The sequence below is a fragment of the Sciurus carolinensis genome, chromosome 7, assembly GCF_902686445.1.
Source record: "Sciurus carolinensis chromosome 7, mSciCar1.2, whole genome shotgun sequence".
In the NCBI taxonomy this organism is placed as follows: Eukaryota; Metazoa; Chordata; class Mammalia; order Rodentia; family Sciuridae; genus Sciurus; species Sciurus carolinensis.
The window spans coordinates 73,221,102-73,236,514 of NC_062219.1; the positions used below are offsets into that span (position 1 = coordinate 73,221,102).

The 15,413-nt window shown below is 39.0% G+C and overlaps 1 protein-coding gene across 1 annotated transcript in view; it reads left to right on the forward strand.

The window, feature by feature from the left end:
- Positions 1-437: 437 nt before the first annotated feature.
- The window catches only part of Rngtt (RNA guanylyltransferase and 5'-phosphatase), a 311,879-nt gene continuing 296,903 nt past the window's right edge, over positions 438-15,413 (forward strand). The window contains exon 1 of the mRNA XM_047558064.1: positions 438-693. Coding sequence (XP_047414020.1) covers positions 630-693 — 64 coding nt within the window. The 5' untranslated portion in view covers positions 438-629. The remainder of the gene's footprint in view (positions 694-15,413) is intronic.

Sequence of the window (15,413 nt, forward strand, 5' to 3'; positions counted from 1 at the left end):
CTTGTACTCCTGATCCACTTTAGGGAGAACTTTCCCAAATGCTAAATCAAATCCAAATTCGGCAGGGACAACAGGCGGTAAAATAAATGCCTTTATGAAAGCGGGAGGCTAAGTCTACGCGTGGTAAGGTCCTTGGCTTTTTTCACCTCTGGAAGCTTTTTTTCGGTTCTCCTGAGTGGAAAGGGGCAAACTTTTCCCGTCAGTCCGGTACTACAGCGATTGCTCATGCGCAAAGGCAACCAGCCCTCCGGAACCTCCATGGGAGAGGCGGGGTGAGGCGCGGGGCGGGGCGAGGGAAGACCCACCCCTCCCACTTGCGGTGGCTTTAACTCCTTGCTGTCGCTCTTCCGAACTTCCTTTTCTTCCCCTCTGACCTCGGAAAAAAGGGGGCGGAGCCTTCAGGGGCGGAAGTCGCGGTGTATTGTGGGCTCGCTTAGAGCCGTGGAGTTCATCCTGAATGAAAAGTGACGCGCCGCCGCTGACGTTACCCGGATAGGAGCGGGCGGCATTCCTATCCCGGCGGGGATTCGGGAGTCTTGGACCTCCGGTGCGGACCTAACCGCAAGGAGACGGCGGCTGTGGCACGGGGGGCGTTGGTGAAGGGGCGCGGCTCTGAGCGGCCCCACGACATGGCTCATAACAAGATACCGCCGCGGTGGCTGAACTGTCCGCGGCGCGGCCAGCCAGTGGCAGGTAACCTGGGAGGGGATGTTCGAATCCCACTCCCCGACGGCCAGGGGGTGGGCGGACTGAAGAACGCAGCTTTTGGTGGTGGTTTTGTGCCCGTTAGCGGTATTTCAAGACCGAGGAGTGCTCGGGTGAAGCTTAGTGGGCGAGAAGCAACACGGACGGGAGCGAGAAGGTCGGTGGATGGGGGGACACTTGTCACTCTTCCTGTAAGGCTAAGTATTGCGAACAGGTAGGTAGACCCGAGGCTTCTGTGGCAATAACTGAGGACCCCGGAACACAGTGGGCAGTACTTTAAAGCTTAGTCAGAAGTTTGTGAACCTTTTGGGGTTCAACCTTCCCCTCGAAGAGGCAAAGGAGAGATGAATGTGGGTCTTGTGATATATGGAAAACCAAGGAGGAGGAGAGGCGGTTCCTAGCAGTGAAATTGGTCGACCCCAAGACTGGGACTCGGGAAGTTTTTGGTTTTTAAATGACTGTGTTTGTGGATTTTTCATCTTTATTGAGTTTAACATGCAAACTTTAAAGTGTACAGTATGATACATTTTGACCACATGCACGCCCCCATCCTATCACTTTTGTTAAAACAGAACTCCTGAGGCTGAGTTCTCTGAAATAAAAGGGTTTATTGAGCCATTATAGATGCTAGTCAACAAAAAACAAAAAAATAAAAACAAAAAAGCTACAGCCTCTGAACAAGGCTCCACAACTCCCAGTAGCAATGGTTGTGAGTAGTTGGATCGATGTAGGTTTAATTTAGGAACCCAGAGCGATTTTATAATAAAAAATTGAGGAGGGAATACATGAATTGTTTACTTGGAATTTACATTGGTTGTAGGTAAGCAGGACCTGATAATGAAAGCAGGGTGAGTTTTAGGTTAGGAGGACTGTCAGTAAGGAGAAGTATTGCTATTGGATTGGTCGAGGTCAATAATTTAAAAATTCTTTTGTAAACAGTTCCAGCAACTTGGGGTTTGGGTCAGGATTTCAACATACCTTTAGAAAGGTAGAATAACTTTTTTTTTTTTTTTTTTTTTTGCGGTGCTGGGGATCGAACCCAGGGCCTTGCACTCTGCCGACTGAGCTATCTCCCCAGCCCTAGAATAACTTTTGTTTTTGTGTTTGGGGCTGCAGTAGTTAACTGATTAACTTCCCTTATCTCTTTCTTCATCTTCTGGTCCTTCTAATTAAATTTAGGACCTCTGGAATTTTTCTCTTATCATCTCTCAAAGTATCCAGTCACTCATTTGTAATCCCTTTCTTCTCATTGATCTGTTTCCTGTCATTATAGATTAGTTTGCATTTTCTAGAATTTTTTAATAACTGGAAACACTTATGTATTTATTTTGGAGGAGCGTTTGTCTGACACCCCCCCCCCCCTTCCTTCAGTTAGGGATTGAATCTAGGGCCTCACAAACTAGGCAAGTGGTGTACTGCTGATCTACACCCCCAGCCTTTTTTCTTTTTCTTTTTCTTTTTTTTTAATTGTCCATGCTGGTCTTAAACTTTTGATCCTTCTGCCTCAGTCTCCTGAGTAACTGGAATTATAGGCATGTGCTCTTGTGTCAGGCTGTCTGGCTTCTTTTACTCCACATAATTATTTTGAGACTCATCCATTTGTGCCTATGGTAGTTATTCCTTTTTATTGCCAAGTAGTATTCCCATTGTTATAAATACACCGTAATTTGTTTATCCATTCATCTGTTGACAGTCATTTTGTTTTTTGCCAGTTTTTAGTTATTACAAATAAATCTTGCTATGAATATTTGTATATAGTTCTTTGTATGGACATGTGCTTTCATTTGTGTGAATTTCAAAGTAAGGAATGATTGAATTGTAAAGTATGCTTATGTTTACTTTTTAAAGAAACTGCCAACCTCTTTTCCAAAGTGGTAACTTTTTATATTCCCACTGTCAGTGTGTGCCAGTTGCATTTGTTCTACATCCTCTGCAACACTTGATGTGATCAGTCTTTAATTTCAGCCATGGTAGATGTGTAGTAATATTGTTGTTCAATATTGAGTGTCATTTCATTTACTTCTCGGTCATTCATGTATCATTTTGTGAAGTGTCCAAATTCTTTGATGAATTTTCTTTTTTTATTTTGAAACAATGTTTTGCTAAGTTGTTAGGGCCTCACTGATTTGCTTAAGGCCTTGCTAAATTGCAGAGGCTGGTTATAAACTTGTTATTCTCCTGCCTCAGCCTCTTCAGGCCACTGGGATTACAGGTGTGCATCACCATGCCTGACTCTTCTTTGCTGGTTTTTAAATCAGTTTGTCTTATTGGGGTGTTAGATTTTCTTATGTTGTAAATACAAGTCCTCTGTTGAATATGTGCTTTTGCAAATATTTTCTCCAGTTTGTGGTTTGCCTTTTCATTTTTTAATAGTTTCATTTGAAGAGCGAGAGTTCGTATTTTAACTAACTTGAACTTACTGCTTTTGATGCAAAAATTAAAGGATTTTATAGTAAGCCAAGAGTACTTACTAATTATGTACTTATTTACAGTGTATTTGTCTAATTACTTATATTTATTTTTTGCAGTGCTGGGAATTGCACCCAGGGCCTTGCACATGCAAGACAAGCACTCTACCACTGAGCTATATCCCTTCCCATCTAATTATTCAGAATTGTCCAAAGAGGAGATTCTGTGGCCACTTTTTTGCTCAAACTTTGTTTCTGTCAGTTTGTCAGCTTTTCTTCACATTTTGTATGCAATCCTCAGGAAAGACATAAACAGTGGACAAAAGTAACATTGAAAGAGAATATAAGCAAGTCAATGTGAGAATCTTTAAGAAACATGAATTGATTTTTAAAAAATTTTCTGTTTTTATGTACATTTTCAGTTGTAATGAAAACAGTTCTACCTGATAAACATTGTATTGTCTTCTTCAAAAAAAAATTGATCACTTTGTCATTCTTTACATTTTTTTGTGGGCCCAATCTCCAGCTGTTTTCACTTTATTTCTTGCAGTCTCTAACAGCGCATAATACCTTTCTTCCTATGTGTACTTTCTGTATGGAATTATGAAAAAAAACTTTAACCTGAGATCTGACTTTCCCAGTCTGAGCATGTTTCCTGGCTCCCTTGTTTACAGTTATCTACTGCACTCTCTTTGTAAGGAAAACAAAATCATATAGAAGTTCTTGTCAAAGTGAACATTGTTATTTGGAGTTAGAAAAACAGTTTACACATTAGAATTTGCACAGATATGTGTTGCTTAGGATCACATACTGAGGACCTTATGCATACTAGGCAAGTGCTCTACCACTGAGCTACACCACTCCCCACCCCTAGCCTTTATAGTTTTTCTTTTCCTTCCTTCCTTCTTCCCTCCCTCCCTTCCTCCCCCACCCCTTTCTTTCTTTTATTTTTGGTACTGGGGATTGAACCCAGGAGTGCTTAGGCATTGAGCTACATCCCCAGATCTTTTTATATCTTGTTTTGAGGTAAAAAAAAAATTTTTATAAGAGTTGCTTAGGGCCTTTCTAAGTTGCTGAGGCTGGCATTGAACTTGCAACCCTCCCACCTCATAAGTCCTGGAATTGGTGCCCCACCACTTGGCTCTTAATGTTGTTGTTGTTTTTAATTTGAATTTTTTAGCGTAAGATGTGCAAGATGTCAATGACAGAATATCAGAATACTGACTTACTGGGCTGGGGATGTAGCTCAGTTGATAGAATGCTTGCCTCACAAGCACAAGGCCCTGGGTTCAATCCAGCACTGCAAAAAAAAAAAAAAACAAAAAAAACAAAAAACTGACTTACTGCTAGATTAATGACACAAATATGAGTCTAACTGAGGGTGCACAGTGGCAGGTAAGGAGCTAAACTCTAGGCAGCTTTATACTTGTCTGAGAAATGGGGTTGTGTGTCTCACTTCCCTGCTGTGCGGTGAATGAGAAGGGTCAGGAATAAGGGGTGTGTGTGTGTGTATGTATATATTTTAAAATGTATTAATTTTCTAATTATATTGGAGTATTTTGGCCCCCAAAGCTAGACTCTTTTTTTTTTTTTTTTTTTTTTTTTTTTTTTTGGGTGCTGGGGATCGAACCCAGGGCCAGCACTCTACCGACTGAGCTATCTCCCCAGCCCCTAGACTCTTGCTTTGAGTCACTAAGTTTGCTATGTGATCTCTGAAAAGAATCTCAAACCTTCTAACAACTAATCTGATTCTCTATTAGTAATTAATACTACTTTGGTTTTGATGCTTAGTAGAAAGGAAGTTGAGTCTAACAGAATTCTTGTTTCTCTTACTTTCCTTTTAAGTTCTGTTTTTGAGTCCTAGACGTGTTCTTGCCTTTTTTTGTATTTTGGAAGTACACAGTATTTTACATTGGGGCTGGGAGAAGATTTGCCAGCTGTATTTTTGCAAGCTTTAGTGAGAAATAAAGGAAGATACACATTCCCATTTTATGATTGTATATTCTGTGTTCCTTCCTTCCTTCCTTCCTTTTTTTTTTTTCTCTTGAGGGGTGCTGGGGATTGAACCCATGGGTACTTTACCACTGATTCACATCCCTGACCTTTTCATTTTTTATTTTGAGGTAGGGTCTTGCTAAGTTGCTCAGGCAGGTCTTGAGTTTGTAATCCTCCTTCAACCTTCTGAGTAGCTGGGATTACAGGTGTGTGCTACCACATCTGGTTTTCCATTTTTTTCTGATTATGAAAATAGTCATATTTACTGTATTTTTTGGATATTTTTCATATTGAGGAAACTATTATGGCTGCTCAAATATTTTCATTATAAACATTAAGAAGCATCTTAGTAGTAGAATCTCACAAATTGGTGAGGCTGTCCTTGAACTTGTGATCCTCCTGCTTCAATCTCAACCTGAGAGTAAGGCATGCACTTCTATGCCTGGCCAAATTTTTATTTTCTTAAAGATATACAGTTCAACATAAAATTATTTTATACTTACTATGTGTAAATAATTTATTAGGTACTGTGGAACTATAAATATGAGAGACAGTCTTGTGACTCTGAAGGCATTTTATTTGGTAAATACTTAAGTGTCTACTTAATCCTTAGGCTAGAGAGATGGGTAATATATATAGTACCACATCTTAAAAAGTACACAGTCTGAAACTTGGGATGTAACTCAGTGATATGTTAGGCTCTGGGTTTGATCTCCACTACTCCCAAAAAGGGGAAAAAACCCCAAAACATGCAGTCTGGTGGAAGTAGCAAACAAACAAGTTTAAACATGGTACTGTTGTAGCAAATGCAGTATGATTGTATTATAGAATATGAAGGGATACCAGAGCCATAGAACTTAATTATTTGCACTAAGGTTAAGGAAGAAGAGCTGTGAAGGAAAAAGATCATGAAAAGCTTCCTAGAGGGGGTGATACTTTAATTATCTTGAGTCTACAGAAGTTTTTTAGATAGATTATTGCAGGAGGGAAGGTTGGGAAAGTTCTATGTTAGGATGGAATATAATGGGGGAGACCTTAGACTGAAAGTATCTGTGTTCTGGGGGACATCAGTGAAGATATGAGGTTGGAAGATAGGAGCCAAATCATACAGGCTAGTAGGGTGTGATTAGGAATTTTAATATTTACATATATTTAGTGTATACAGGTAAACATTGTGGTTTTTAAGCCTTGGGATGAGATGATTTGACCTCAGTTGAAAAAAAACTTTCTTTGACCTTCCTGTATTTAAAGAATCCAAGGAGATGAGAGTATAAGTAGGGATAGTATAAGTTAGGAACTTGTGGTAGTCCAGATGAAAGAAAGGAATGAAGAGTAAAAGACTGATTTGAGAGATATTAAATATGGAAAGTGGACAAAAGTTAGTGTTAGATTCAGAGTGAGGGCAAAAGTGTCAAAACTGAGCCTTAAATTTCTGGCTTCTGCAGTGTGATGATTGTTACATTAGGATTTATTGGGAGAGCTGCAGGTTGGAAGAGAGGAGATACTCTTTGAAAGTTCCTGGTTGCTCAATTGGAGCAAACTGTTGGATTATGATCTGGAATTCAAAGAAGTTTGAGCTGGGAGATATACTTGTGAGAATCACTGACATAAATATATTAAATACTTGGTAGTTGATCATTCAGTATTTAAGTAATGTTAGGGGGCTGGGGAGATAGCTCAGTTGATAGAGTGCTTGCCTCACAAGCACAAGGCCCTGAGTTCAATCCCCAGCACCGCAAAAAAAAAAAAAAAGTTAGTTTCTCTAACAACTTTCCAAACTAAGGAATTCTGATTAACATATGGTTATTTCTCAGTTATATTTCTTACATTGTGTTTTAGGCAACTTCCTTGGGCAACTGTTCTTACTGATGATTCTTGGGGCTCTTTTTATCTGCAATGGTGTCCTCTTAAACATGTGGCCTATAAGGTTGCCATGGAAGAAGAGCAGGAATAGTGATATCTTAGGTGGTTTTATGGTTAACCTTGGGTGGTATAGCTTACTCTGGCCCATATGCCATTGGCTAGAATCTCTTCATGTGGCCCTTACCGAACTACAAGAGAAGTTGAGAAATGTTGTCTTTCTGTGTACCCTAGAAGAAAATGAATGGAATTTGATGACTAGATAGCATTATTTCTGCAATGACAGTGGAAAAGAACTTGCAGATTGAAGAATGTAAGGAGATTAGAGAACACCCTGATTGGAACCCATATGTTATGGTTTGGATATGAGATGTCCCCCAAAGTCCCTGTATTAATGTATAAATGTTTGGAGGTGAAATGTTTGAATTATGAGAGCTGTAATCTGATAAGCCCATCCTAATTTGAATGTTGACTGGGTGGTAACTGTAGGCAAGTGGACCATGTCTAGAGGAGGTGGGTCACTGGTGGCATGCCCTGGATGGTTCTTCCCTGTGGTCCCTTCCTACCTCTTCTTCTGTGTGGCCATGACGGAACAACTTCTCTTTGTACCCTCTTCCCCCATGTTAGTCCTTACTTTGGGCCCAGAGCAATGGAGTCAACCATGTACTGAGACCTCTGATATGGTGAGACAAAATAAAAATTTTCTCCTGAGTTGTTCTTATCAGGTGTTTTGGTTACAGGGATGTAAAACCTGACTAAAACAATAGAATCCTGGTTTAGAAACTGGGTAGAGAATAAAAGAGGGAACAGAGGGCTGGGTGCAGTAGCTCATTCCTGTAAACCTATCTTTTCTGGCAGGTTGCAAGTTGATGACCAGTTTGGGCAACTTAGTGAGACTTTGTCTTAAATAGCTCAGTGCTAAAGCACTTACTAAGCATGCATAAGGCCTTGGGCTCAATCCCTAGCCTCTAACATGCACGTGTGTGCGCTCTCTCTCTCTCTCTCTCTCTCTCTCTCTCTCTCTCCACACACACACACACACACACACACACACACATAGAAGCAGAACAGGAATTGAGGAGGGATAACCAGAAATTAGATGACAAGAAAGTTTTTCAAGTAGGAAGAATTGAAATACTATATAAAATGCTGCTGTGATTTTTTTTAAACTTAAAAAAAATGTTTTTCTTAGTTGTCAGTGGATCTTTTATTTATTTATATGTGGTGCTGAGTATCGAACCCAGGGCCTCACATATGCCAGGCAACGCTCCAGCCCCTGCTGTGATGTTAAGATACTAGAAAAGTTAGTAACAACTTGGAAGTTGTTCAGTGACCATGAGGGCTATTTACAGTTTGAATATGGGTTCAGAAGCTAGATTGGAATAGATTGAAGAGTTTCTTGGTTTCAGATCTCTTAGAGCATTGCAGCAAATCGCTGAGAACATGGATAGATGGTAGTGACCTACCTAAAAGTTTAATTCCTACCATGTAGATGTGAATGAGTGGTCAAAAGTTTTAGTGGCCCCAGAAATTAGGAGTTGAGAGAGCCAACTCACCCAAAGGAGTCTGGTGTTGGAACAAGGAAGATGTAGATTAACTTTCATTGGCCCATCCACCAATGCTGTGGATGGGCTTTAATCATCTAAGCAGATGCTTCTGGAATGGAAGCTAATAATGTTCAGAGGCTGGATGTAGTGGGTTTAATTTACTAGAGGCCAGTGAGGACAAAAGACGGTGTACATATAGCAGTTGGAAGAAGAAAAAATGGGGTCAGATATAGACAGGCTTTTGGATTAACTGCAAAGGTGAAGTAAAATTCTGCTTGATGGTAGAGAGGTGCTTGAACAGCAGTTACATGCTTGGATTTTAGATCCAATTCTTGGTTTGTGTCACTGTTTGTTTATTTATTTATTTTTAAAATTTTTCATGCACGTATGTAGGGTAATACCATCCCCACCTACCCCACCACTCTCCTCACTTCCCTCTGTACATTCCAAAGTTCCTTCATTCTTCCCTAACTACCCCCACCATGGATCAGCATCCTTTTATCAGAGAACACACTTGGCGTTTCTTTTTTTTTTTTGGAGTGGGCATATTTCACTTAGCGTGGTATTCTACAGTTCCATCCATTTACCTGCAAATGGCATAATTTCATTCTTTATGGCCGAGTAATATTCTATTGTGTATATGTACCACATTTTCTTTATCTCTTCATCTGTTGAAGGGCATCTAGGTTGGGTGCATAGTTTTACTATAGTGAATTGAGCTGCTATAAACATTGATGTGGCTGTGTCACTGTAGTATGTTGATTTTAAGTCTTTGGGTATAAACCGAGGAGTGGGATAACTGGGTCAAATGCTGGGTCAGTTCCAGGTTTTCTTAGGAATCTCCATACTGCTTTCCAAAGTGGTTGTACCAATCTGCAGTCCTACCAACAATGTATGAGTGTACCTTTTTTTCCACATCTTCCCCCAAATTTATTATTGCTTGTAATTTTGATAATTGCCATTTTGGCTAGAGTAAGATGAACTCTTAGAGCAGTTTTGATTTGCATTTATCTAATTGCAAGAGATAATGAACATTTTTTCGTATGTTTGTTGATCAGTTGTATTTCTTCTGTGAAATGTTCAGTTCTTTGGCCCATTTATTGGTTGGATTATTTGTTTTAAATTTTGTGTTAAGTTTTTTTTTTTTAATTGTAAACAAATGGGATACATGTTTTTCTCTGTACATGGCGTAAGGCATACCATTTGTGTAATCATAAATTTACATAGGGTAATGTTGTTTGATTCATTCTGTTATTTTTTTTACCCTTCCCCCCACCCCTCCCACCCCTCTTTTCCCTCTATACAGTCCTTCCTTCCTCCCTCCATTCTTGCCCCCCTCCCTAACCCTAACTCTAACCCTAACACTAACCCCTCCCACCCCCCATTTTGTGTCATCATCCACTTATTAGCAATATCATTCGTCCTTTGGTTTTTTGAGATTGGCTTATCTCACTTAGCATGATATTCTCCAATTTCATCCATTTGCCTGCAAATGCCATAATTTTATCATTCTTTATGGCGGAGTAATGTTCCAGTGTATATATATACCACAGTTTCTTTATCCATTCATCAACTGAGGGACATCTAGGTTGGTTCCACAATCTGGCTATTGTGAATTGAGCAGCTATGAACATTGATGTGGCAGTATCTCTGTAGTATGCTGATTTTAGGTCCTTTGGGTATAGGCCAAGGAGTGGGATAGCTGGGTCAAATGGTGGTTCCATTCCAAGTTTTCTAAGGAGTCTCCACACTGCTTTCCAGAGTGGCTGCACTAATTTGCAACCCCACCAGCAATGTATGAGTGTACCTTTCTCCCCACATCCTTGCCAACACCTGTTGTTGCTTGTATTCTTGATAATCGCCATTCCAATTGGGGTGAGATGGAATCTTAGGGTGGTTTTGATTTGCATTTCTCTTATTACTAGAGATGTTGAACATTTTTCCATATGTTTGTTGATTGCTTGTAGATCTTCTTCTGTGAAGTGTCTATTCATTTCCTTAGCCCATTTGTCTATTGGATTATTTGCATTCTTGGTGTAGAGTTTTTTGAGTTCTTTATAGATTCTGGAGATTAGTGCTCTATCTGAAGTATGATTGGCAAAGATTTTCTCCCACTCTGTAGGCTCTTTCTTCGCATTTCTGATAGTTTCCTTTGCTGAGAGAAAGCTTTTTAGTTTGAATCTATCCCAGTTATTGATTCTTGCTTTTATTTCTTGTGCTATGGGAGTCCTGTTGAGGAAGTCTGGTCCTAAGCCGACATGTTGAAGCTCTGGACCTACTTTTTCTTCTATAAGATGCACTATCTCTGGTCTGATTCCGAGGTCCTTAATCCATTTTGAGTTTAGTTTCATGCATGGTGATAGATATGGGTTTAGTTTCATTCTGTTGCATATGGATTTCCAATTCTCCCAGCACCATTTGTTGAAGAGGCTATCTTTTCTCCATTGCATATTTTTGGCCCCTTTGTCTAGTATGAGAAAATTGTATTTATATGGGTTTGTGTCCATGTCCTCTATTCTGTACCATTGATCCACCTTTCTATTTTGGTACCAATACCATGCCGTTTTTGTTACTATTGCTTTGTAGTAGAGTTGAAGATCTGGTATTGCGATACCCCCTGCTTCACTCTTTCTACTGAGTATTGCTTTAATTATTCTGGATTTTTTATTCTTCCAGATGAATTCCATAATTGCTTGCTCTATTTCTGTAAGGTACATCATTGGGATTTTAATTGGAATTGCATTGAATCTGTATAGCACTTTTGGTAGTATGGCCATTTTGACAATATTAATTCTGCCTATCCAAGAACATGGGAGATCTTTCCATCTTCTGAGGTTTTCTTTAATTTCTTTCTTTAGTATTCTGTAGTTCTCACTGTAGAGGTATTTCACCTCTTTTGTGAGATTGATTCCCAAGTATTTTGTTTTTTTTCGATGCTATTGTGAATGGGGTAGTTTTCCTGATTTCTCTTTCTGAAGATTCATCACTTATGTATAAAAATGCCTTAGATTTATGTGCATTGATCTTATATCCCGCTACTTTACTGAATTCACTTATGAGATCTAAAAGTTTTCTGGTGGAATTTCCTGGTTCCTCTAAGTATACCATCATATCATCAGCAAATAGGGATAGTTTGAGTTCTTCTTTTCCTATTTGTATCCCTTTAATTTCTTTGGTCTGTCTAATTGCTCTGGCTAGAGTTTCAAGGACGATATTGAAAAGAAGTGGTGAAAGAGGGCATCCCTGCCTTGTTCCAGTTTTAAGGGGGAATGCTTTCAGTTTTTCACCATTTAGAATGATATTAGCCATGGGCTTAGCGTAGATGGCCTTTACAATGTTAAGGAATGTTCCAACTATCCCTATTTTTTCTAGTGTTTTGAGCAAGAAGGGATGCTGTATTTTATCGAATGCTATTTCTGCATCTATTGAAATAATCATGTGATTCTTGACTTTAAGTCTATTGATATGGTGAATTACATTTATTGATTTCCTGATGTTGAAGCAACCTTGCATCCCTGGGATGAAACCCACTTGATCATGGTACACTATCTTTTTAATATGTTTTTGTATGCGATTTGCTAAAATTTTGTTGAGAATTTTTGCGTCGATGTTCATTAAGGATATTGGTCTGAAATTTTCTTTCCTCGATGTGTCTCTGTCTGGTTTAGGTATCAGGGTGATATTGGCTTCATAGAATGAGTTTGGGAGGGTTCCCTCCTCTTCTATTTCATGGAATACTTTGAGAAGTATTGGAATGAGCTCTTCTTTAAAGGTTTTGTAGAACTTGGCTGAAAACCCATCTAGTCCTGGACTTTTCTTTGTTGGTAGGCTTTTGATGACTTCTTCTATTTCATTATTTGAAATTGGTCTATTTAAATTGTGTGTCCTCCTCATTTAGTTTAGGCAATTCATATGTCTCTAGAAACTTGTTGATATCTTCGAAATTTTCTATTTTGTTGGAGTATAGATTTTCAAAATCGCTTCTAATTATGTTTTGTATTTCAGTCGTGTCTGTTGTGATATTTCCTTGTTCATTCCGAATTTTGGTGATTTGGGTTTTCTCTCGTCTTCTCTTTGTTAGTGTGGCTAAAGGTTTATCAATTTTGTTTATTTTTTCGAAGAACCAACTATTTATTTTGTCAATTTTTTGTATTATTTCTTTTGTTTCAATTTCGTTGATTTCAGCTCTGAGTTTAACTATTTCCTGTCTTCTACTACTTTTGGTGTTGGTCTGTTCTTCTTTTTCTAGGGCTTTGAGCTGTAGGGTTAGGTCGTTTATTTGTTGAGTTTTACTTCTTTTATTAAATGCACTCCATGAAATAAATTTTCCTCTAAGTACTGCTTTCATAGTGTCCCAGAGATTTTGATATGATGTTTCTTTGTTCTCATTTACCTCTAAGAATTTTTAAATTTCCTTCCTAATATCTTCTGTTATACATTCATCATATAATAGCATATTGTTTAATCTCCAGGTGTTGGAGTAGTTTCTGTTTTTTACTCTTTCATTTATTTCTAACTTCAATCCATTATGATCTGATAGAATACAAGGTAGTGTCTCTATCTTCTTGTATTTGCTAACATTAACTTTGTGGCATAATATATGGTCTGTTTTAGAGAAGGATCTATGTGCTGCTGAGAAGAAAGTATATTTGCTCTTGGTTGGATGGTATATTCTGTAAATGTCCGTTAGGTCTAAATTATTGATTGTGTTATTGAGATCTATGGTTTCTTTGTTCAATTTTTGTTTGGAAGATCTGTCCAGTGGTGAGAGAGGCGTGTTAAAATTGCCTAGTATTATTGTGTTATGGTCTGTTTGGTTTCTGAAATTGAGAAGGATTTGTTTGACATACATGGATGAGCCACTGTTTGGGACATAGATGTTTATGATTGTTATGTCTTGCTGATTTATGCTTCCCTTAAGCAGTATGAAATGTCCTTCTTTATCCCTTCTGACTAACTTTGGTTTGAAGTCCACATTATCTGAAATGAGGATGGATACTCCAGCTTTTTTGCTGAGTCCATGCATGGTATGTTTTTCCCCATCCTTTCACCTTTAGTCTATGGGTATCTCTTTCTATGAGGTGAGTCTCTTGCAGGCAACATATTGTTGGATCTTTCTTTTTAATCCAATCTGCCAGTCTATGTCTTTTGATTGATGAATTCAGGCCATTAACATTCAGGGTTATTATTGAGATATGATTTGTATTCCCGGTCATTTGGTTCATTTTTAAAATTTTATTTATTTATTTATTTATTTTTTGACACAACTTGGTTCCTCCTTTATTTGACAATTCCTTTAGGATAATTCCTCCCTTTGCTGATTTGCTTCTTTGTTTTTTATCTCTTCCTCATGGAATATTTTGCTGAGAATGTTCTGTAATGCTGGCTTTCTTTTTGTAAATTCCTTTAGCTTTTGTTTATCATGGAATGATTTTATTTCATCGTCAAATTTGAAGGTAAGTTTTGCTGGGTATAAGATTCTTGGTTGGCATCCATTTTCTTTCAGAGCTTGAAAAATGTTGTTCCAGGCCCTTCTAGCTTTTAGGGTCTGGATTTAAAAATCTGCTGATATCCGTATTGGTTTCCCCCTGAATGTAATTTAGTTCTTTTCTCTCACAGCCTTTAAAATTCTGTCTTTATTTTGTATGTTAGGTATTTTCATTATAATGTGCCTTGGTGTGGGTCTGTTGCAATTTTGTGTATTTGGAGTCATGTAAGCTTCTTGAACTTGATTTTCCATTTCATTCTTCAGATTTGGGAAATTTTCTGATATTATTTCATGGAATAGATTGTTCATTCCTTTGGTTTGTTTCTCTAAGCCTTCCTCAATCCCAATAATTCTCAAATTTGGCCTTTTCATGATATCCCATAGTTCTTGGAGATTCTGTTCATGATTTCTTACCATCTTCTCTGTTTGTTCAACTTTGTTTTCAAGATTAAATATTTTGTCTTCAATATCTGAGGTTCTGTCTTCCAGGTGTTGTATCCTATTGGTTATGCTTTCTATGGAGTTCTTAATTTGGTTTATTGTTTCCTTCATTTCAGGGATTTCTGTTTGGTTTTTTTTCAATATCTCTAACTCTTTATTGAAATGATCTTTTGTTTCCTGTATTTGCTCTTTTAACTGTCGATTGGTGCGATCATTCAATGCCTGCATTTGCTCTTTCATCTCATCATTCAGTGCCTGCATTTGCTCTTTCATCTCATCGTTTGCTTCCTTGATCATTTTAATTATGTACATTCTGAACTCCCTTTCTGTCATTTCTTCTGCCATGCTGTCATTGGATTTTATTGATGTAACATCTAGATTTGTTTGGGGCATTTTCTTCCCTTGTTTTCTCATATTATTCAGGAATCAGTGGGTCCTTAAGATATTGCAGATTTCCTCTATTGACTTATAATGTCCCTGAAGATTGCTAGTATATCCCCTCTTATCCTTCAGTAGCCTGAAGTCTTGGAGGAAGTTGATAATGCGGTGCTCCACAAGGAAGCTGCCTCTCTAGGGTTGGTGACCCTCAGGTGGGGTATATTCCCTGATAGTGGGCAGAGGCGCCTCCACTTGTTGACCAATGGTCATCCAAAGGGGAACTAGGCTGCGGGCTGAGGCAAGGCCTGTTTGTGCCTGTGTCTCTGGTATTACTGTCCTTGCGGGAAAACCTCACCCGGCACGGAAGACTCACCCGGTGGGGAGGTCTCCCTGGTCAGTTCCCCTCCTAGAGGTTCCCCTCAATCTACAACTACCGCCTGGGCTGGGCTGCCTTCCTCTGCAACGTTCCCAGGGGCCCGGACCTACCTCTTGGGCCTAGGAGCCTCACCCTTCGCAGACGAGTCTCCTTAGGCTGCCTCTCCTCAGAGAATCTGCCCGCAGTCCTGGAAACTTCGCTCCGCCCTAAGCATG